This window comes from Microcaecilia unicolor, chromosome 12, assembly GCF_901765095.1.
Source record: "Microcaecilia unicolor chromosome 12, aMicUni1.1, whole genome shotgun sequence".
Lineage (NCBI taxonomy): Eukaryota > Metazoa > Chordata > Amphibia > Gymnophiona > Siphonopidae > Microcaecilia > Microcaecilia unicolor.
The window spans coordinates 32,694,546-32,716,132 of record NC_044042.1 but is presented as its reverse complement, the minus strand read 5'-3'; the positions used below and the strand labels follow the sequence as shown (position 1 = coordinate 32,716,132).

Sequence of the window (21,587 nt, the reverse complement as noted above, 5' to 3'; positions counted from 1 at the left end):
CTGCTCTGAAGTGATCCCCCCTGGTGCTCTAGCAGCTGCCTGAAGTACATCTTTCATAGCCTTGAAAATTCAATGTTCACTGCATGGTAAACTTGAACTGTGTCTCCCTCCATGCCTGCCTATGTGCTTTACTTACATTGCCTCCTATCTGAGATGATTTCCTCTGTGCCTAGGCAACGGACTGGATTCTCTCCTCTGGCAGTGCACAAACGTCTTAACATTGGGATCAATGACCACAGCGCTGACATATTCAAGATGACTTTTGCCCGCTGGTGCAGGAGGGGGGATTTGGGCTTAAGATAGTCTCTAGGTCTAGGGTCCTGTTTGAGAACACTGTTTGGTTTGGTTTATTGAGGATTTATTTATCGTCAGGTTCCATCGCCCTGAAGATGGCTCGGACTCCTTACCAGTTCTGGATGACTGCTTCACGGTATTAAATGAAAAGACTAGATGTTGTTACATGCAAGTCAAACTGGATCCTTTTCCAGTTTTTACAATCGTGTTATTTAACCCCTCTGACGTTCCTTCTCTTCCCCAGAGTCATATTTTAACCACAGAAGGAAAATGAAAAGAAGAGAAACTTGGAAAATTCTCTTCCTTTTAAGTGAACAGTATAGTAAGAAAAATGAAATCATAATTTTGCAGCTCAGTGATCTCCATAAAGGTATAATTTTGCTGGGGTAAAGATTTTTATAGCCAGGAAAAATGCTTTATGGATACCATTAAACTCACAATATCACAATCAAGTACTGAACAGCATGAGCATCTCCAAGTGTTCCCTCCCTCCTTCTTCCAACCACAGAAATTACAAACACTTACCCTCTAATTCTAGAACATTGTACATCCAAATTTCCAATTTATAGCATAAGGTCATTTGGCATGTAACTCAATAAATCAATTAGATATTAATTGGCTATAATTGGTGTTAATTAGATGCTAATTGGCTATAATTGGTGTTACTGGGTGGTAACATACGTAACTGCCCTTAGTATTCTATAACTTGTGCAGCCAAATTCCAGAGCATGCAACTCCAAGGTGGACATGAACCTAGGAGGAGCATAGGCGGGTCAGGGGCAGGTCGGGCAGCTCTTGTGTAGGTTCTACAATACTAGCATTTATGCGCCTAACTGCCTACAGTTAGGTGTGAACAGTTACGCCAGCCATTGAGGTAGCGTAGGTGCTCAAACCTAACGTTAGGTGCATAACTGCAGACTTACACTAGTATTCTATAACACCAGTTTCACGCACAACTGGCGTTAGAGCATTCACGCTTAGTGTGCATCGTCCCGGCACCTAACAATTGCCCCCTCAATCTATGTTAGCAGCACAAAACACAGAACAACACTCGCTCTGACCATGAGAATGAAATGGGCTGTGGCGGCAGATAGTCTGCATTAACACTATCCGCATGTGCTAAATGTTAATAAAAGGAACCCGTGGAGGGGCATAATCGAAAGGGGCACCCAAGTTTTCCTGAGGACATCCTTGTAGGACGTCCTGGCGAAGGGGTGGGGAAACCTGTATTATTGAAACAAGATGGGTGTCCATCTTTCGTTTCGATAATATGGTTAGGGATGCCCAAATCATGAAATTTAGGTCGACCTTAGAGATGGTCGTCCCCGATTTTTGGTGATAATGGAAACCGAGGATGCCCATCTCAGAAACAACCAAATGCAAGCGTGGGAGGAGCCAGCATTCGTAGTGCACTGGTCCCCCCGACATGCCAGGACACCAACCGGGTACCCTAGGGGGGCACTGCAGTGGAAACTGCTCCCAGGTGCATAGCTCCCTTACCTTGTGTGCTGAGCCCCCCAACCCCCTCCCCCAAACAAAACCCACTCCATACAACTATACACCACTACCATAGCCCTATGGGGTGAAGGGGAGGCAACTACATGTGGGTACAGTGGGTTTCGGGTGGGTTTTGGAGGGCTCACATTTATCACCACAAGTGTAACAGGTAGGGGGGGATGGGCCTGGGTCCGCCTGCCTGAAGTGCACTGCACCCACTAAAACTGCTCCAGGGACCTGCATACAGCTGTCAGGGAGCTGGGTATGACATTTGAGGCTGGAAAAAATATTTTTAAAAAATGTTTTTAAGGTGGGAGGGTTAGTGACCACTAGGGGAGTAGGGGGAGGTCATCTCCGATTCCCTCCGGTGGTCATCTAGTCATTTTGGGCACATTTTTGTGGCTTGGTCATAAAAAAAGAAGGACCAAGTAAAGTCGGCCAAGTGTTCGTCAGGGATGCCCTTCTTTTTTCCATTATCGGTCGAGGATGCCCATGTGTCCCAGTCCCAGTCCCGCCCCAGTCCCGCCTTCACTACGCTTCTGACACGCCCCCATGAACTTTGGTCGTCCCCGCGACAGAAAGCAGTTGAGAACGCCCAAAATCGGCTTTTGATTATACTTATTTGGATGACCCTGCGAGAAGGACGCCCATCTCCCGATTTGTGTCGAAAGATGGGCGTCCTTCTCTTTCGAAAATAAGCCTGTTAGTAATAACTGTAGTTGTTCCCTTTCCACCCCTCCCAATCTTGTCTCCAGGACAGTTCTACCTAGGGTTACCATATGTACAGTTTTACCCGGACATGTCCTCTTTTTGAGGACATGGCCGGGCAACTGGGTGGGTTTTGCCAGCCTGCCCGTTTGTCCGGATTTCTAGACAAACGGGCAGGCTGGTGGGCCTAGTGATGTCCTATCCTTGTCCCCTCCCGTTATCTTACTATATTGCCTTGGTGGTCTAGTGACCTCTTCGGGGCAGGAAAGAGTCCCTTCTCTGCTGCCCAGAGCACTGCCATGCATACTGTTGCTTGCTGTTAGTCCCTGCGCTGATTCAAAATGGCCCCTGAGAGTTGAAGCGGTCTCAGGCTTCAACTCTCAGCGGCCTAAATTACTGTGTGGTATTTGTAGAGCCTCTGCATTAAGTGCTGGCAGGCATGCCGAACATTTATCAAGACAGTTAGAGCAGAGATAATACACATGAGGGGTAACTGTACAACTGGCTGCCTCCATAATAATAATGAATGGACCTCAGAGCTCGGAGTACAGTGCTGTTGCTTCTCACTGTTTTATATTCATCTGCATTGATCCAAATTCTACAACGTATCTACTAGTTTCATGAATTTGTATGATTTTATTTTACACATAAAAATAGCTAGCAAAAATCTCAGGTTAGTTGTGGGTAATGGTATTTTTACATGTATAGATTGCATACATGTATAAATGTCAGTTTTAGAAACCTGCAGAATTGCCGCAGGACAGTGTACGGACATTTCATCACCTGAACCCACCTGACAGTTCATCACTGAGGGGCAGATGATCAGAAGCCCCACGCTGTTCTAAACACTGCTCTAAAAATAACACCGGAACAGTGCAAATTTTTGTGTGCTATTAGCTCTGATCATAGGGGTACTTCTGCGGGAGGACTGTGCCCAGCAGAATAGGTTTGACAGGTCCGAGATTTTCTCCCGGACCTAAGCCCGCCACTTTCAAACACGAGACCTGGAGGTCTGGTGGACCTCTAGGCCCCCCATCCCCAAAACACAAAAACCCTGTTGTCCAGTGGGACCGTTAGCTTCCTCCCCCCCCCCCTATTGAACAAAAATGCCCTGGTGTTCCAGTGGGACCGCTATCTATCCAGCAGCTAGCCCGTCCGCTCACCCTCCCTCCCCCCTGGCAGCCTACCTCTCTGTAGTAGTAGTTGGAGGAGGGAGGGACTAGCAATCCCTCCCTCCTCTTCAGGCGCCTTCTCAAAATGGCGGCGTCCCGCCCTTCCTGGTGCATCCTGGGATACGCAGGGCAGGGCTTAACCCTTATATGGAAATTAAGCCCCACCCAGCGTATCCCAGGATGCACCAGGCAGGGCAGAACGCTGCCATTTTGGGAAGGCACCCAAAGAGGAAGGAGGAGTGCTAGTCCCTCCCTCCTCCAACTATTACTATGAAGAGGTAGGACACTGGGAGAAGGGAAGAAGGGAGGGAAGGTGGCCTAGCCAGGTAGATATTGGTTCCACTGGACCACCAGGTCTTGTGTGTAGGGGGGCGAGCTTAGGTTTGACAGGTCCTGGAGAAAATCCCAGACCTGTCAAACCTCTTCAGTGGGTCTCCCCCATTCTTCCCTTGCTGGGAAACCCTAATGCCAGCTGCTAGCTGGCATTGGGTTTGCAGTGGGAGCAGCACCCTTGTTTGGCGCGCTGCCCCCTGATCATGAGGGAGGAATGCGGGAGACCCTTGTTTGCATGCAATTAGCATTCAGAGACAGCGAGCGCGTTATTACACATGCTTGCTGGTTATGATCATCAGGCGGGAGCAAACGTGAGCACTAGTACGGCACAATTGGCCTCTAGCGCCTGCGTTTGCTTCTGATCATCTGCCCATGAGACATTTCATCATGTGATGCTTCATAAACATGGACATTACTTCACGTGACACTGCACCACATATGAATGCTAAGGAGCCCTTTTACTAAAGGTCTGTGAATGGCAAAGGGCTTGCCACACGGCAACCCAGAACTACTGCTGGTCCAACATGGCTGCCAGCAGTAGTTTCGCCTCATGCGTGTGCCATTTCTGGTGCTATGGAAATTTTTTTCCATAATTATTACTATGGCGCTAACCTAGTGGTAATTGGGCAGCGCCGCGTACAGTCCAGTGACTTCCAGGTTACCGTGGGAACCCTTACTCCCCTCTCCTGCACGGGCACGTGGTCAAATGCAATTTCACCACATGGCCATGTTGATTTTCGGTCTTTTTTTACCCGCTGCAGTAAGCGTGACAAAAACAGCTGCCGCCACCGCGACTGCAAGTCCCTTTTTACCACAGCTTGGTAAAAGGAGCCTTAAATGTATTCAAACTATATGCACAGAAACTTTTGTGGCAAAGGAAGGCGGGAGCATGTCAGCACACATCTACACCTGTTCTTTTGCGTCTAAATATGAGCCTCGCTAAAAACTTCTTACACATACAATTTTTGCAAGGCTCACGTTCAGGCACAGAAGAGCGGCGTTTTCATTACCTTAATCTGCCACTTCATCATGAGGCACCTCACTGCCAAAAACATTTCATCACCCGATACTTAATCATGTATTCAAGCTAACTGCATTCAAATTATATGTGCAGAAAACGGGGGAGGGGTGCCGGTAATCATGGGCCTTCTGTGCGCATGTCCAAAGGAAATCAGAATGCCAACACACAATCTGCTCATTTGCACCTAAATATGAGCCTTGCTGTACACATACTAAAGACACGCACCCCTGATTCTCTTTCCTGTTTTATCTACACAGCTTTTCAAGATGCCACTTTGTTTCCTCCCTTTAACCTGTTCCCATCATTCCCAACTCAACTGTGATATGTGCTATATAATTGCCTTTCGGTGATGAACCATCATAGTTTTGACCTCTCACCATCTTTGTGTGTTATGCGATGTGTGCTGTTTTAAAAGAGAATATCTTTGCTTGATTTGCCGAACAAGTTTTTCGCACATATAATTTGAGTACATTTAGCTTTCTGCAGGTGATGAAAATACTGTTCTTCTGTGACTAAATATGAGTCTCATGAAAATGTGTGTAAGAAGTTTTAACGAGGCTCATATTTAGGCAAAAAAAGAACAGGCATGGATGTGCGCTGGCACACCCCTCTCCCCCCATTTGCCGCAAGTTTTTCACGCATATAATTGGAATACATTTAGCTTCAATACATGATGAAATATTGCAAGATGAAATGTCCACGGTGTCACCAAACCCACAGGACATACAATTTCAAAGGAGGTGTTCTGCCTGGCCCAAAAACTAAAGGGGGTAATATTTATCCAGCAATAGTCAGCTGGCTGGGACATGTCCAGGCACTGGCACTGCATATCTGAGTAAGACTTATCCAGTTAAGGGGGTCTTTTTACTAAACTGCAGGAAAAAGGGCCCTGCGGAAGCGGCGGCCATTTTTTCCACACGCCAGGGCCCTTTTTACCGCAGCTGGTAAAATGCCCCCTCCCCCCAAAAAATGGCCATGTGGTAAGATAACTCACTGAAGCAGTGTGCGGCGATGCCCCGATTACCTCCAGGTTAGCGCCTAGCTACGGAAAAAAAATTTCCGGAGTGCCAGAAATGGCAAGTGCTCCAGCCGGAACTACCACCGGCAGCCACATTGGGCCGGCAATAGTTCCATTTTAGCACGTACAAAGCCCGCATTGGGCTTGCCGCTGCTTTGTAAAAGACCCTCTAGGTGCGGTATTCAGCACTTAGCCAGATAAGTGAAACAGGATAAAGCTAGGACTGCATATCATGCATCCTTTGCCCCCCCCCCCCCCCCCCCAAAAGAAACAGTCGAACTACGCCCATGGGTAACGGAATTCAAAAATGCATGGGATAAACATAAAGGAATCCTGTTCAGAAGGAATGGATCCTCAGAAGCTTAGCGGAGATTGGGTGGCAGCATCGGTGGTTGGGAGGCGGGGCTAGTGGTTGGGAGGCAGGGCTAGTACTGGGCAGACTTCTACGGTCTGTGCCCTGAAAATGGTAGATACAAATCAAGGTCAGGTATACATATAAAGTAGTGCATATGAGTTTATCTTGTTGGGCAGACTGGATGGACCGTACAGGTCTTTTTCTGCCGTCACCTACTATGTTACTATGTTATGTAAGTGCTAACTCCGTCCTCAGACCACCCACAAAATAGCCAGTTTTTGGCTTAGGAGCTACTAGGTATATTCAGCAATGCTAACTCGATACATGCCACTGAAAATGCCTGGTTAGCCCTGAACAAGCAATATAAATGGCCAGTTGCTATCCTAGCCATTTAAACCATTTTGAATGTCGACCCCAAAATATATACCTGTATTTCCCATTGGAATTTACAAAGCCTTGAGTGGCTGCTCTTTTTTTTTTAAGAACATGTAGGTTTGTGGAATCGATGCTCCTGCAAATTCATGTTCAGCAAAGCCTTTTGTAAAACACTCAGGGAAACTGTGAACGTGCTGACCTGGATATGTCTCAATTCCTACCTAGACATCTTATGCAATCACGGGTGTTATGAACAGAAAACAATATGATGACGTTTGTGATATTTCTGTCAACATGACACCACAAGTCCTACTGAATGTGCTTCAAGGTTGTGGAAGATGTGGGTTTACCTGTGTTGGCTCTCCAGAATCACAATAACAGTGACTCTTGGGAGCTGAAAAAAGGCTCTTGTCTAGATAGGGGCACAGGGCTTAGACGGGATTAGAGTATTGGGGAATATATGCCCTGGAGTAAACTATAGTAAACAAAGTGTCTGGTCAGGATATTGTGCCAGTCGGATGTAGTGATTTTTCTGGGATCTATATATATAGATCATAATGCCCTTTCAGATCATCGATTGTAGATTATGAGCACTTTCATTGTATCGTCTCTGGTGGCTTGGTTATGTATAGGAACAGAGAATATGATGGCAGATGAAGTCCTACGGCTGATATTATGGGTCTAGATTACTTCTTGTTGTGTGGTGTAGAGTAGACCCCACACCTCATCCATGTGAATCCTACAACTGTATAAACTCCTGTTTTTTTCTGCATCCCTAAAACGTACTCAGTCTATGACTAGGAAGCGGTGAGAGAAGGAAAAATGAAACCTATGGTTGCCCTACATAATTTACTGACTGAATTTCCTACTGAATGGGTTTTCTACTGCCGGGCTGGACCCTGGTGATCAGAGTAAATCACAGCACAATCTAGACAACACTAACAAGGTCACCAACTGAAGAAAAAAATTAAAATATGTCTAGCTCTGGCAAACAAAGATGATGTCCACAATACCAAAGAAAGATTTAGGGCTTGATATTCAGCCAGTGGTCCAGACACTGGCATTGAATTTCCCAGTTTGCGGACCTAATGCATAGCTGGTTAAGTGCAATATTCAGTATATAACCAGCCAAGGAACAGCGCATAATCAGGAGTGCCTAGTGACACAGCCTGGCACAGGGCAGGGCCTCCCCCCAACCTGGGCCGCCAACCTGCTGCCCTCCCACTCACTCCGTAGCAAGTCTGCTCACCTCATACTTTCCTGTATCTGACTGTTCCTCCCTCGGTTTGTTGTCTCCAGAACCTAAATGATTGCATTAATATAACTGGGTGACCCGACTTATCGCATTAATGCAATCATCCGGGTCCCGGAACACAGGACCAGGAGAGAGACAGACCCGGAAGCAGGCAAGCAGGGAGAAGCTTGGCGGCGCTGGGCCCCCCCCCCTCCCTCACTGGAGGCCAGGCCTGGGAAATTTTGCCCCCCCCCCCCCCCCCCCCCTGGCGGCTCTGTGTATAATGATAGGACTGACTTTTATGAGGTCCTATTTATGTGTTTACCCTGGCCGGTTAAGTGTTCAATGTTGGCACTTAACCACACAAGTGCTGACTCCACCCCTGGAATGCCCCAAAACAGCCAGTTTTCAGTTTGGTGCTAACTGGCTGAGTGGTAAGCTCCGAACAGGCGATCTAATTGGTCAGGAGCCATTTCTGGCCTATTAAATTGCTTTGAATATTGACCTGCTAATTTCCAGAGGATTGTTGTTTTGTTTGTTTATTGTGATTTAAGGGAGAAGTTATTAATGTGGGCTTCTGTTAAGATGTTTTATTTTACCGTTAACCCAGGGTTATTAGTAACTAGGTCTTGCTACATACAATGGGACCTATGAAAGAGATTTGATATACCGCCTTTTTCTGGTTACAATCAAAGTGGTTTACATATTATATACTGTATAGGCACTTGTTTTGAACCTGGGACAATGGAGGGTTGAGTGACTTGCCCAGAGTCAGAAGGAACTGCTGGGGGCAATCAAACCCAGTTCTCCTGGTTCTCAGGCTGCTGCAATAACTATTAGGCTACTCCTCCAGAATGGGGACAGGGTGAGTGGGGTTGGACAAGGTAGGGTACAATTTGAGAGAAATTGGTGGCACATAGCTATGAGGTGGAGAGGTGGGGAATGTCTGAGAGAGAGAGACAGAGAGACAGACTGACTGGTGGAATTGGTAAGAGTGGTACTTCAGAGAGACACAGACTGAAGGGAATGGATTTCATTGGCAGGCTGGTCAACAGTGATGCAGCCTGGCACAGGAAGATATTGGGGTGATCACAAAGTTGGACAGCAATCACAAGCCGAACCAGTATGGTGGTATTCCCTCTAATAAAGATAAAAACGGTCACTGGATATGGAACATGCCTGACACAGCTACGTTTCTGCTTATCCCTGAATTAGGAACTAGGAACATGAAGTCACATCTATAAAACAATTATAAACATTACACAAAGAGAATGAACATAAACAGACCTCACTATACTGTATGAAAAAACAGAAGTAATTGAGTGATCAATAATATGAAAACAAACATTAATAAAAGGTCAGCCAAAAATGGGGGATAATTAATAATAAATTAGAAACACTGCATACAAATCATTCTTTCTACATACCCAGAAGGATCATTCAACCACATATTCAATTATATTAAAACTCTGTAACAGATGATTTAACACCTACAAAATTATGAATATAATTATTTTCAATGTATAATACAATAATGCAGATTGTATATCTGACAATCTACTTCAATGTAAAGTAAATTGGAACCACCTATTCAAGCAAATGAAAAAAAACAAAAATATGCTGCTTTCTATGTAACCATAATAATGTGATACAAGCCGCTCTATAACTTATAAAAGTAAAAGGATTTGTTTGATATCTAATAGGGGGTTCCTTCTACACATACAATTTTATTCTTTAATTGATCCAGCACCCATATAAGAAATCTTACAATTTTAGTTAGAACGCTGAAAAATGACCATGACCTTATGTTAGGATCCGCAACCTCGGGGTCATCTTTAACTCCTCCCTCTCCTTCTCTGCGCATATCCAGCAGATAGCCAAGACCTGTCGCTTCTTCCTCTATAACATCAGCAAAATTCGCCCCTTCCTGTCTAAGCACACCACCCGAACTCTCATCCACTCTCTCATTACCTCTCGCCTTGACTACTGCAACCTACTCCTCACTGGCCTCCCACTTTGCCATCTATCCCCCCTTCAGTCCGTTCAAAACTCTGCTGCATGTCTTATCTTCCGCCTGAACCGCTACACTCATATGACCCCTCTCCTCAAGTCACTTCACTGGCTTCCGATCAGGTACCGCATACAGTTTAAGCTTCTCCTTTTAACCTACAAATGCACTCGATCTACAGCCCCTCCCCTACCTCTCTACCCTCATCTCCCCTTACATTCCTACCTGTAACCTCCATTCTCAAGACAAATCCCTCCGATCAGTACCCTTCTCCACCACCGCCAACTCCAGGCTCTGCCCTTTCTGCCTCGCCTCACCCCATACCTGGAATAAACTCCCTGAGCCCATACGCCAGGACCCTCCCTGCCCATCTTCAAATCCTTGCTCAAAGCCCACCTCTTCAATGTCGCCTTCGGCACCTAACCATCATACCTCTATTCAGGAAATCTAGACTGCCTCTACTTGACATTTCGCCCATTAGATTGTAAGCTCCTTGGAGCAGCGACTGTCCTTTTTTGTTAATCTGTACAGCGCTGCGTAACCCTAGTAGCGCTCTAGAAAAGTTAAGTAGTAGTAGTAATTTCCCCTGCTAAGTCAAAAACTGTCTGCTGTAATGTGGCTGCTATCCCTATAAAATGCCACTATTATTTATTGTTTATGTTTTGAATTTGTTATATCGCTTTAGCTGACATGCAGAACGAAGAGGTATACAGACTACAGGAAAGAAGAGAAAGACCAACAATTCTTCAAGATGGGAAAGAACACACGTGGAGAGACCATACTCTCTAATTGTAAACAAAAGGAGCGAAAAAGGAGGGGGGAGGGAGGGAGAGAGAAGAGTAGAAGAATGGGAGAAAAGGTGATCACGGACAGATCATGGTCTCTTTATGTACCACAGGGCTGCTGGAAAAGTCAGGTCTTAATGGCTGCTTTAAAATGTTTAAAGGACCTTATTTGCAATCCCTACCTCATAGAGTTTGCAGCCTTATTGTTAATCAGTTGTAAGTTGTCCTCAGTCATCCCTAGGATGGATGGGGTGGATTTTGGGGATGGGTGGGTGTCGTTCCTTGGGGGTGGGGTGGGGTGTGTGAGTTGGTCAGGTAGAAGGTTTTTTTTGGGAGGGAGAGGGACACCCCTTGCTCACACAGTCTGCTTCTTTTTGACTGCTTAGGGCTTGTTTCATGGTGGCTGCTGATTTGCCCCTGTTTTTGTTTTCTGTTTTATTCCTTTGGGGGGGGGGAGTCTGGGGGTATGGGTGTAGGGGTTATTTTGTAAACTGCTTGATGATGGAATTTCATTTATTGTTCTTCTTTGGATTCTCCTTGTTATCTTGTTTTGTGCAATTCCATTTTTGTTTTGCATTTCCTATGTCATCAATAAAAATGTTGAATTGTAAAATGTTTAAAGGAAAGTTCACTGTGGATGGTTAATGGAAGCTTATTACAGAGAAAAGGTGCTGTTAAAAAAAAGAAGCACTTTGTGTAGTAGATTAAAGTTCTGCGACCCATGGGCCTGGGAGAACCAACTGATGATCATGCAAAGAACGAAGGACATGAGTAGGTAGAGAATAGTAGAGTTGCTAAATAAAATGGAGCTCCCATCTAGAATGCCCTGAAGGCAAGCACTAGAATTTTGAACTTAATCTGGTATTCTATTGGGAGCCAATGATGTTTTTTAAAGCTAAGGTGATACTCAATTGATCTTTGACACATGAGGAGGAGTGGCCTAGTGGTTAGGGTGGTGGACTTTGGTCCTGAGGAACTGAGTTCGATTCCCGGCACAGGCAACTCCTTGTGACTCTGGGCAAGTCACTTAACCCTCTATTGCCTGCCATGAGTGGGAAAGCGCGGGGTACAAATGTAACAAAAAAAAATTGGATGCCAGTGTTCTGGAGAGTTTGTATTTTCCTCAAGTTAGCTTTGAAGGCACTGGAGTAAATGATGTTGTAATAATCAAGCCTAGTGGTGAGAAGAGAGAGTGAGAGAACATGAAATGAGTCAGGATTAAAGAATTCTTTAATGGACCTAAGCTGTCGCAGTATGAAAAATCTGGTTCTAAGAACAGTCGAGATTTAAGAAACAAAGGAAAGCTGAAAATCCAGAGCAATGCCTAAGTAATGGAAAGCGTTAGCAGGAGTAATCGAAGAAACCAAAAGATTAAGATCCTGGGTTGGTTGAGTTGGATGGTCTGTGATCCAACAGGCTACTATTTTGTCTTTGTTCAAGACAAGGCAGTGATCAGAGAGCCAAGTCGCAATGGCTTCAAGATAAGCCTGCAAGAGAATGATAGGAGTGAAATAGAGTCGAAGAATATTGTATTTTTTTTTTTTTTTAGCACTTGATATACCGCAAGTGAACCCTGAGGTGACTATGCAATTTACAATTTCTATCACAGGTACTTTGAACTGTCCCTAATGGGCCTACAATTTAAGTTACATAGAGGGGCATAATCGAAAGGAACGTCCTTGTTTCGATTTGGATGTCCTCGCAAAACGTCCCCATCCAGGGGCGGGGAAACCCGTATTTTTGAAACAAGATGGACGTCTGTCTATCTTTCATTTCGATAATACGGTCGGGGACGCCCAAATCCTGAAATTTGGTTGTCCTTAGAGATGGTCGTTCCTAGACTTGGTCGTTTCTGATTTTAGGCGATAATGGAAACCAAGGATGTCCATCTCAGAAACAACCAAATGCAAGCCATTTGGTCATGGGAGGAGCCAGCATTTGTAGTGCACTGGTCCCCCTGACATGCCAGGTCACCAACCGGGCACCCTAGGGGGCACTGCAGTGGACTTCATAAATTGCTCCCAGGTACATAGCTCCCTTACCTTGTGTGCTAAACCTCCCAACCCCCCTCCCAAAACCCACTACCCACAACTGTACACCACTACCATAGCCCTTACGGGTGAAGGGGGCACCTAGATGTGGGTACAGTGGGTTTCTGGTGGATTTTGGAGGGCTCGCTGTTTCCTCCACAAACGTAACAGGTAGGGGGGAAAACTGCTTCAGGTACCTGCATACTGCTGTGATGGAGCTGAGTATGACATCTGAGGCTGGTATAGAGGCTGGCAATCAATATTTTTAAAGATGTTTTTTGAGGGTGGGAGAGGGTTAGTGACCACTGGGGGAGTAACAGGAGGTCATCCCCGATTTTCTCCGATGGTCATCTGGTCATTTTGGGCACCTTTTTGTGCCTTGGTCGTAAAAAAAACACAACCAGGTAAAGTCCTCCAAGTGTTCATCAGGGACGTCCTTGTTTCTTTCGATTATAGGTCGAGGATGTCCTAGTGTTAGGCACGCCCAAGTCCCGCCTTCGCTAAGCCTCCGATACGCCCCCTTGAACTTTGGCCGTCCCTGCGATGGAAAGCAGTTGGGGACGTCCAAAATTGGCTTTTGATTATACTGATTTGGACGACCCTATGAGAAGGACGCCCATCTTCCGATTTATGTCAAAAGATGGGCATCTTTCTCTTTTGAAAATGAGCCCATCAGTGTATCTGGGGCAATGGAGCTAAGTGACTTGCCCAGGGTCACACAGAGCTACAGAGGGAATTGAGTCTGCAACCTGCTGCACTAACCATTAGGACACTCCTCCACTCCACTCCACTCCACTCCATATAGGCATGAGGCTCCTGCAAACTTCTGTATGACAGTAGTTAGTGGACTTAAGAAAAGGTTGAAGAGTAGATGTGAGAGAATGGAACCCTGTGGTACTCAAAACAGAAATCCGCAAAAGCGGAGAACTCTATGATCCCAAGAGGGTACACAAGACAACAGGTAAAAGTGGGAGATAGACCACGGATTCCAGAAGCAAGAAAGCCAATCTCGACTTGTAAATGTTTACTGATAAAAGACGACACAACGCTGTGTTTCGGCCACAAGGCCTGCCTCAGGAGTCTTACTTTTTGTGGAATATACTTCAGGATTTCAGATATGAAGCACTTCCAAAAGCATTCCTTCTAGTCTAGTGAGAATAGTGTAGAGAACAAAAAAAAAAAGGGAACACATTTCTTATCTCAAAAGGTCTTTGTCAAGACCACTTTTTATCTGACCCTTTTGAAAGTAATCAGGCGTTGGATGACAGTAAAGTGGGGTTGCACAGCTTCCATACAACTAAGACATTATTTATAGCATTGATGGATGACATGCTTCATATGTTGGGACATGCATGACATACATCATATACATAGAGTTCTACTGTTATTAGAAGTAACTGCAGTTTTTGATACAATAAGCCTGGGCTGCTGCTAACATGCCTTTCGTGGGTTGGTACAGCAGGGATGTATTACAGTGCTTTGGTTTATATTTGCCAGGCCTTTGAAGCAGGATATACTGCAAAGTTTGGTGCTTTCTCCTTATGTATTCAATTTGTACTTACTACCAGTGTGTTTAGCTATTTGAAAAGTAGGGCTACACTTTTATGTGTATTTGGAGGAAGCGTACGTGTTGATTTTCATCCCCTGGGACATTGAGAAGGTGAGTTTGGGAGTGCAGGAGAAAATCGATTTATTGGGCAACTGGATTCGACTGCTATGGTCCAAGCTGAATATATCCAAAACTGAGTTTTTGTGGTTATTTGACATCAATTTTTTTTCCTTCCTAGCTGGGGAGTAAATATAATATGGTTCCGGTGGTTTGGCTGGACTTGAGCTTGCATTTGAGAAAACAATATTGTTAGGTTGGTGCAGGGGGGCATTTTTGGTTTTGAAACTCATTCATCAGCTATAGTTGTATCTGGCAGATCATGAGAGCTTTAATTTTACCACAGTTAGAGTATTGTATATTGGTTTTGATGGTTCTCCCCCAGAGGGATCTGCAATATGTGCAGTTGGTGCAGAATATCGAACTGTAACAAAGCCTATTAAGGGCCTTAAGAAATTAGACTGTGTTATGGCTGTCCTTGCATTCACAAGGGGAAAGAATGTTGGTTGTACCTAGTATTAAATTTATGAGACCAAGTTTTGCCACTGAGAAAGGTCCTTTTCTGTTCAGGCCCCGTTGTAATGAAATGCTCTCCCTGTAGGATTGAAGAAGGAAAAGAAACTGGGTGGTTTTAGGAAAGGTTTGAAGACTCACCTTTTTAAATGTGTGCATGAAAGAGGAAGGTGAGGCAAGAGCTACTGATTGCTCTTTGGTTTTATGTCATTTTAAATGTTTTGTACATTGCATAGAGCAGTTTTGGAGATGCGGGCTGTAAGTGCAATCAACTACTACAGCAACAGTTTCAACATTAGTTAACTGGGTAACAGGCTTGTGACTCATACTGGAGATGTCCAACTTACTAGCTGTCATCTTAGTGATACCGAAGGTTCTCCCTAACTGAAAACATACCGTATATTGAGACCCTTCATTCTAGGAACAATACTAGACGAATAGCTTAGAGTTCATCAACAGTAACCACCTGCTCATCTTCAACCCCGTTGGGTAATAACATATTTGTTCTCCTAGGCTTCTGCAGCTAGAGTCACAATTGTTGTAGTTGACTGGGTCTTGCCGCATCTGATTAAGTGGAACCAATGTTTCAGCTATCATCCTGTGGCTTTCTTATGGGTGAAGAAACCCTGAAGAAAGCCACAGCACGATGGCTGAAACGTGGCAAAACCCGGAAAACCCCAACAATGACATCTACTTAACTACATTCCCATAACAAGTCTATGCTCTTCTTACTTCAACTTCAGTCGCTTTGGATGCTAGGTTAAGCTGGATCTGAGCCAAGGGTGTGCTGGTAAATTTTTAACAACGGGCTCTCTCTCCAGGCATAGCCGGCCCTGAAATTTGGGGGGGGGGGGGGGGGGGGATACATGCCTCTCTCTCCCCTCCCTTGTGCAGGCACGCTAGGCATACCTTTGCCGAGCCCCACCAGCTAATAAATGGACTGCCACCATTCTCTGCTGCTTGTTTCTGGCTCTGAGCAGCATGATGGAACCTTCTTGCGCTTGCATGAAAACTCCCAGCCTGATGCTCAGTCAGAAACAAGGAGCAGGGAGCAGCAGCAGTCTATTTACTTGGCTGGTGGGGCCAGCATCACTGCCAGCAAAGTAAAAGAGAATTCGGGAGGGGGCCCAAGCCCACATTTTGGAGTCAGTTGTTAAAGTAGCCATGGGGAGGCCTACATTAACAACCGGCTCCCAAAATTCTTAAAAACTTAACAAATGGCTCTCACGAGCCCGTGAGAGCCCGCTCCAGCACACCACTGATCTGAGCGGTCCTCAATGATACATAAATAGATTGTACCTGAGTCTCCCCCACCCCCCCAAACACAGGGCAGCAAAATCCTTATAGGCCAGTATATACTGTATTTCTTCAATTCTAAGACACTCAGTCCTTTTTCATACAAGTGGGAAAAAAACACTCGATTCTAAGATGCACTTCCATTTTGCAAAAGTAAAGAATATGGTAAATAAATACCATAAGCAATCATATGCAGAAGGAAAAGCACAAACACATTTATTTTCAATTACTGGTGGCTATATGGAGAGAATAAGGAATTAGGCTGCGTGATTTCAAATTTTGGACCTCGATTCTAAAACGTCATTGAATGTAAGCCACAGCTACTTTCCATGGATGTTAAAACTGGCAAAAAAGTGCATCTTAGAATTGAGGAAATAAGGTATTACACTTTGTGGACTTACTACTACTACTTAACATTTCTAAAGCGCTACTAGGGTTACACAGCGCTGTACAAATTAACATAGAGGGACGGTCCCTGCTCAAGGAGCTTACAATCTAAGAGACAAGTGAACGGACAGTTCAATAGGGGCGGTCAAATTGGGGCAGTCTGGATTTACTGAACAGTAAGAGTTAGGTGCCGAATGCAGCATTGAAGAGGTGGGTTTTAAGCAAAGACTTGAAGATGGGCAGGGAGGGGGCTTGGCGTAAGGGCTCAGGAAGGTTGTTCCTTCACAAGAAGACTCCCTATGGTACAATAATCAATTATTGGTGCTAATTGGCATTATTTAAAATTTATGTGCGCATCTTTAGGTGCCAAGATCCATATGTAAATTTTATGCTTGGATCAGAAAAGGGGGCATGGCCATAGGAGGGGCATAGGCAGATTGGGATGTTCCTGGAATTTGAATGCAGTATTCCAAGATAAGGGAGATATGTTCTTAATTTAGGGCCTCTTTTACTAAGGCGTGCTAGCGTTTTTAGCATGCACTATAATATTTAGGGAGCGCTAAACTTTAGCAGCATCCATAGGAATATATGGGTGTTGCTAACGTTTAGTGTGCCCTAAATATTACTGCATGCTAAAAACGCTAGCACACCTTAGACAAGGACCCCCTTAGGCATGAGAATTTACACCAGGTTTCAGTTGCTGTAAATCCTCGCGCCCAAAATTGGGCACAGATTCCGGTGCTAAACTTTATTTTATAAATGGCACCTAAATCTGAGCACCGTTTATAGAATAGCGTTTAGCGCTAATTATTATCGGCACCATTTACAGAATTGAATCCTAAATGTCTAAAATTAAACAAATAAAGAAGCAAATGTTATACATCCTGCCATTGACTGTTAGCAACAAAACCTCTGCTGATTCCTTTCCTAAAATCTTTGCCGGAATTCTCACCACTCTCAGGACCAGACACCAGCTTTCATAAAGACAGGTGAGGAATGTTATAAGGAGTATGTTTCTTCTAGTGAAAAAGGTGCCAGTACTCAAGTGCCAGGCTACCCTTCAGGGGTAGGGTCATCGCTGAGGGACCCACCCCACAATAGCCAGGCCCCCTGCAACTAGTCACAGAATCTATGACAAGGCAGAATTGGTGTGTAGAGCCTGAGCTCTTTCATTAAAATTTGGGGGCCGTGGGTCAATTTTAGCAGATAATGGAATAGCTGCCGGTACTCAGTACCCCCTCGAAAAAAGCCCTGGTTATAAGATTATTCCAGCTGTACTGCAAAAGCAGCTTTAAGAAGGCAGCTATAAGAACGTGTTAATTTTTGTAGTCAATTGCAAGCAGTTCTTCTGCTACAATTCCAAGCTTTCCTTCTGCATTCTCTTCTCCTATGGTCTCAAATTCCAGTATTCAAGGGCCACGCAGCATATCCCTAATGAACACGCATACAGTGGAAGAAGTGGGCCTGCAGATCTATCGCACACATATTTATTAGGACTGTCCTGAAAACCTAACTAGATTGCAGCTGTCAAGGACCTGACAGCCCGATGACCAAAGGTAAATGCGGGTGCTAGAGGCCACTAGCCCCGGACTAGCACCTGCATTTACCAGCGCAGTATGAACAAGCGTTCCGGGAATACTGCAGAGCTCATTTAAATGATATTTAAATGAGTTCTGTGGTATTCTGCCCGTATGATTTGAGCACTGTACTCTTATCATACTGGTGGAATACCGCCTTAACCCAACGCCAGCTTAGAGCTGGTGTTAGGGTTAATGCTCCTGTCTTCTCTCCCCCCATCCAAGCCAGGCAGCCCGGGCTGCCACTGTCGATCCAGGGGTCCAGTGGACCCCTGAACCCCTCACACCTCAATGGATATGGCCCCTGGTCACAGACACAGGGCACAAGGGGCTGGAGGTATGGTGGATCTCCAGCCCCTAACCCCCTGACCCCCCCTCCCGACACAAGGGCACAGAAGGCTGGAGGTATGGTGGACCTCTATCACCCCTAAGCCCCCCAACACCAAAAGATGTCTTTGGTGGCCCAGTAGGCAACCCTACCCCCACCCACCCTCCCACTCCCACCTGACACATTCAATGGTGCAGTATTTTGGACAGCAGCTCAGAAACTGATCTTAACGTCCCCCCACCCCCACCCCAGGTCATTTACTTACCAATTCGCAGAGAATGAGGGCTACCAGCAATCTTCATTAGCCACATCAGAAAGAGCACCAAAGGCGCCAGGACCCGGGGCATTTTCTATAAATCCTCATGGAGCACTGTGGTAGGCTGGGCATAACATAATCCTACAAAAGATCAGAATGATGGAATCCTACGTTAACAATACAGTTCCAAACAATAAGCATTATGACATCATAAAGCCAGGATTCCAGAGGGTGGAGGCAAATGGAGAGCCAGAAGAAGAACAAAGGAAGCCCCCCTCCTTTGAAACAGCACATGTATTTAATCCTAAATTAAGCAGAAGCAGATCCATCTTTGTCCTAGGTGTTTGCTGCCTTCAAAATTTGTTGCCCTAGGCAATTGCCTTTGTTGTCAATGCATAAATCCAGGCCTAGATAAAGCAGCCAACCAGTGAATAACCTTACCAGTCAGTAACACTACATAAATAGCCTGACCAAGCAGCATGATCCTGGCAGCAATAAAGACATTTTTCTGCCTCCCTCCTTCTACCACCTCCGTTCTACTATTTGCACAATGCATATCAGCATGGTACTAGGACTGGAAAGCCACCCCTGAGGGATGACTACCAGTGCCTCGTTTTTCTGCAATATTTTAAAATTTATTTTATTACAGTAATACCATAAAATACAAGACACCATTTATCACCCAGACGCGGAAGAATCCATCAGTTCCAAATATCTCTTACAAGATCCAAATCATTCACCATGCACTTTTTCTTTTGCTTATTTTAAATGAACAATCATATCTTTTTTTTTTCTCATAAGGAACCAGTGGGATCAATTTCTTAACTTTCTATGTTTGATTGAGAACATTCCGACATCAGCATCAAGAATAAAACCAAAACAACCCTGACGTAACGATCAAAACTCTGCCCCCGCGCTGACAAACCTATGCTCCCAGGAACTATGCATATAGATCGCATATCTCTTGATAGCACATGTATATATACACCCAAGCAATCGTATATGAGCCATTTTCTGCAAGTTAAATATATTTTAAACATGGAAAATGCTTCAGAAAATGACCCCAAGGGCAGGGTCATCGAGAGACAAAGCCGGGCCTGGCAGTACATGGCAGGAAGAAAGACCTGTGACCGGCAGAGCAGTCTCTTTTGAAAGCTGGTGACAGTCCCCCTTTCTCCCTCCCTCTCGGTGGCCCTGCCCATGGGGGGGGGGGGGACAATTTTATAAAAGGGTGCTTAAGGGAAAAGTCCAAAAGGTGCTGGTTCTATATAGACAATAGCCAGTTGTAGGCTGGCAGCTAAAATTTATGCAGTTAAGTGCAATATTGGAGTGGAGGAGTGGCCTAGTGGTTAGGGTGGTGGACTTTGGTCCTGAGGAACTGAGTTCAATTCCCACTTCAGGCACAGGCAGCTCCTTGTGACTCTGGGCAAGTCACTTAACCCTCCGTTGCCCCATGTAAGCCACATTGAGCCTGCCCTGAGTGGGAAAGCACAGGGTACAAAAGTAACAAAAAAAATATTCAGCCCTTAACCACATAAGATGAACCACACAGGATAGAATTGCTTTTTATGTGGTTATCTTATCTTAGGTGGTTAAGGGGTGAATATTGGCACTTAACCACATAAGTGCCAACTCCACCCCTGAAACGCCCACAACTTTGCCAGTTTCGGCTCAGGCACTAACTGCGGATATTCAGCAGTACGAACCGGTTAAGTGCTGCTGAATATTTATGGTTATCCATGGAAAAGCAATTTAAGTGGCCAGAAGCCTCTCTAGGCTGTTTAAATCACTCTGAACATCGGGCAGTTTGTGTCATTATAAAATATATTCCTAATGATCCCTAGTACTACACAACTGCTGTCGCACCAATTCTCACCAGCTCAGAAAAAAAGTGCAAATGTGTGAGTCCTCTATAAGGGTAATTCTAAAACAGGGGCCAATTGTGCATGTAAGTTATACCATACAAGCACTTACTGCGCGTTTGGCACCAGTAACTGGCATTTATGCACCTAAATGCTAGGCACTATTCTGTAATATATGTGCCAAAATTGCTTTGCGCTTAGATGCGAGGCAGAGCATAAACTTGGGTGGAGCATGGGCATGTCCTTGAGATATGTTCATACCTCATAGAATACTATAGTTGTGTACACTTCAGGGCACGCTTAGGGCGCCAGCTGTTACGACTGCCATTGACTTGGCATGACTGTTGGCGTCTAACTTTGGGTGCACCAATGCCAACTTACACTAGTATTCTATGACAGAATGTTGGCACCAAGATGGCATTATAGGATTGGTGATAAGTTCATGGCACTGGGGCACCTAAATCTTGGTGCCAATTTATAGAATTACCACCTATGCCTGTATCCGTGTGTTTTATAAAATACACATATATGAAGCAACTCTTCCTCTGCCGCTATGCCCCCAGATTCTATATATGGCACCTAAAACATCAACACCGAACAAAAAACATGCTTAGCGTTGTTCTATAAACCTCGTCTTAAAATAGGCACAGTTTATAGAATATACGTAATGCCCATTCCCGCAACTAAAATTTAAATGCACCTGTTAACACCAGCTAAAACCTGGTGTAAATGCCCGCGCCTAACTTAGGCATGGATCAAGCGTATTCTATAACAGTGCGCATAGTTTTTAGGAATGCCCATGACCCACCCATGCCCCTCCCATGGCCATGCCTGATCCACGCATTAGAATTTACGTGCAGCACTTTACAGAATATGCTTAGAAAGTTGCGTGCGTAAATTCGAATTAGTGCCAATAATTGCTTGTTAGTGGC

General features: G+C 45.1%; 1 protein-coding gene across 1 annotated transcript in view; it reads right to left on the bottom strand.

Moving 5' to 3' along the window:
- The window catches only part of GRIK4 (glutamate ionotropic receptor kainate type subunit 4), a 233,672-nt gene extending 214,766 nt beyond the window's left edge, over window positions 1-18,906 (bottom strand). Inside the window, exon 1 of the mRNA XM_030221274.1 lies at window positions 18,803-18,906. Coding sequence (XP_030077134.1) covers window positions 18,803-18,884 — 82 coding nt within the window. The 5' untranslated portion in view covers window positions 18,885-18,906. The remainder of the gene's footprint in view (window positions 1-18,802) is intronic.
- Window positions 18,907-21,587: the final 2,681 nt, after the last annotated feature.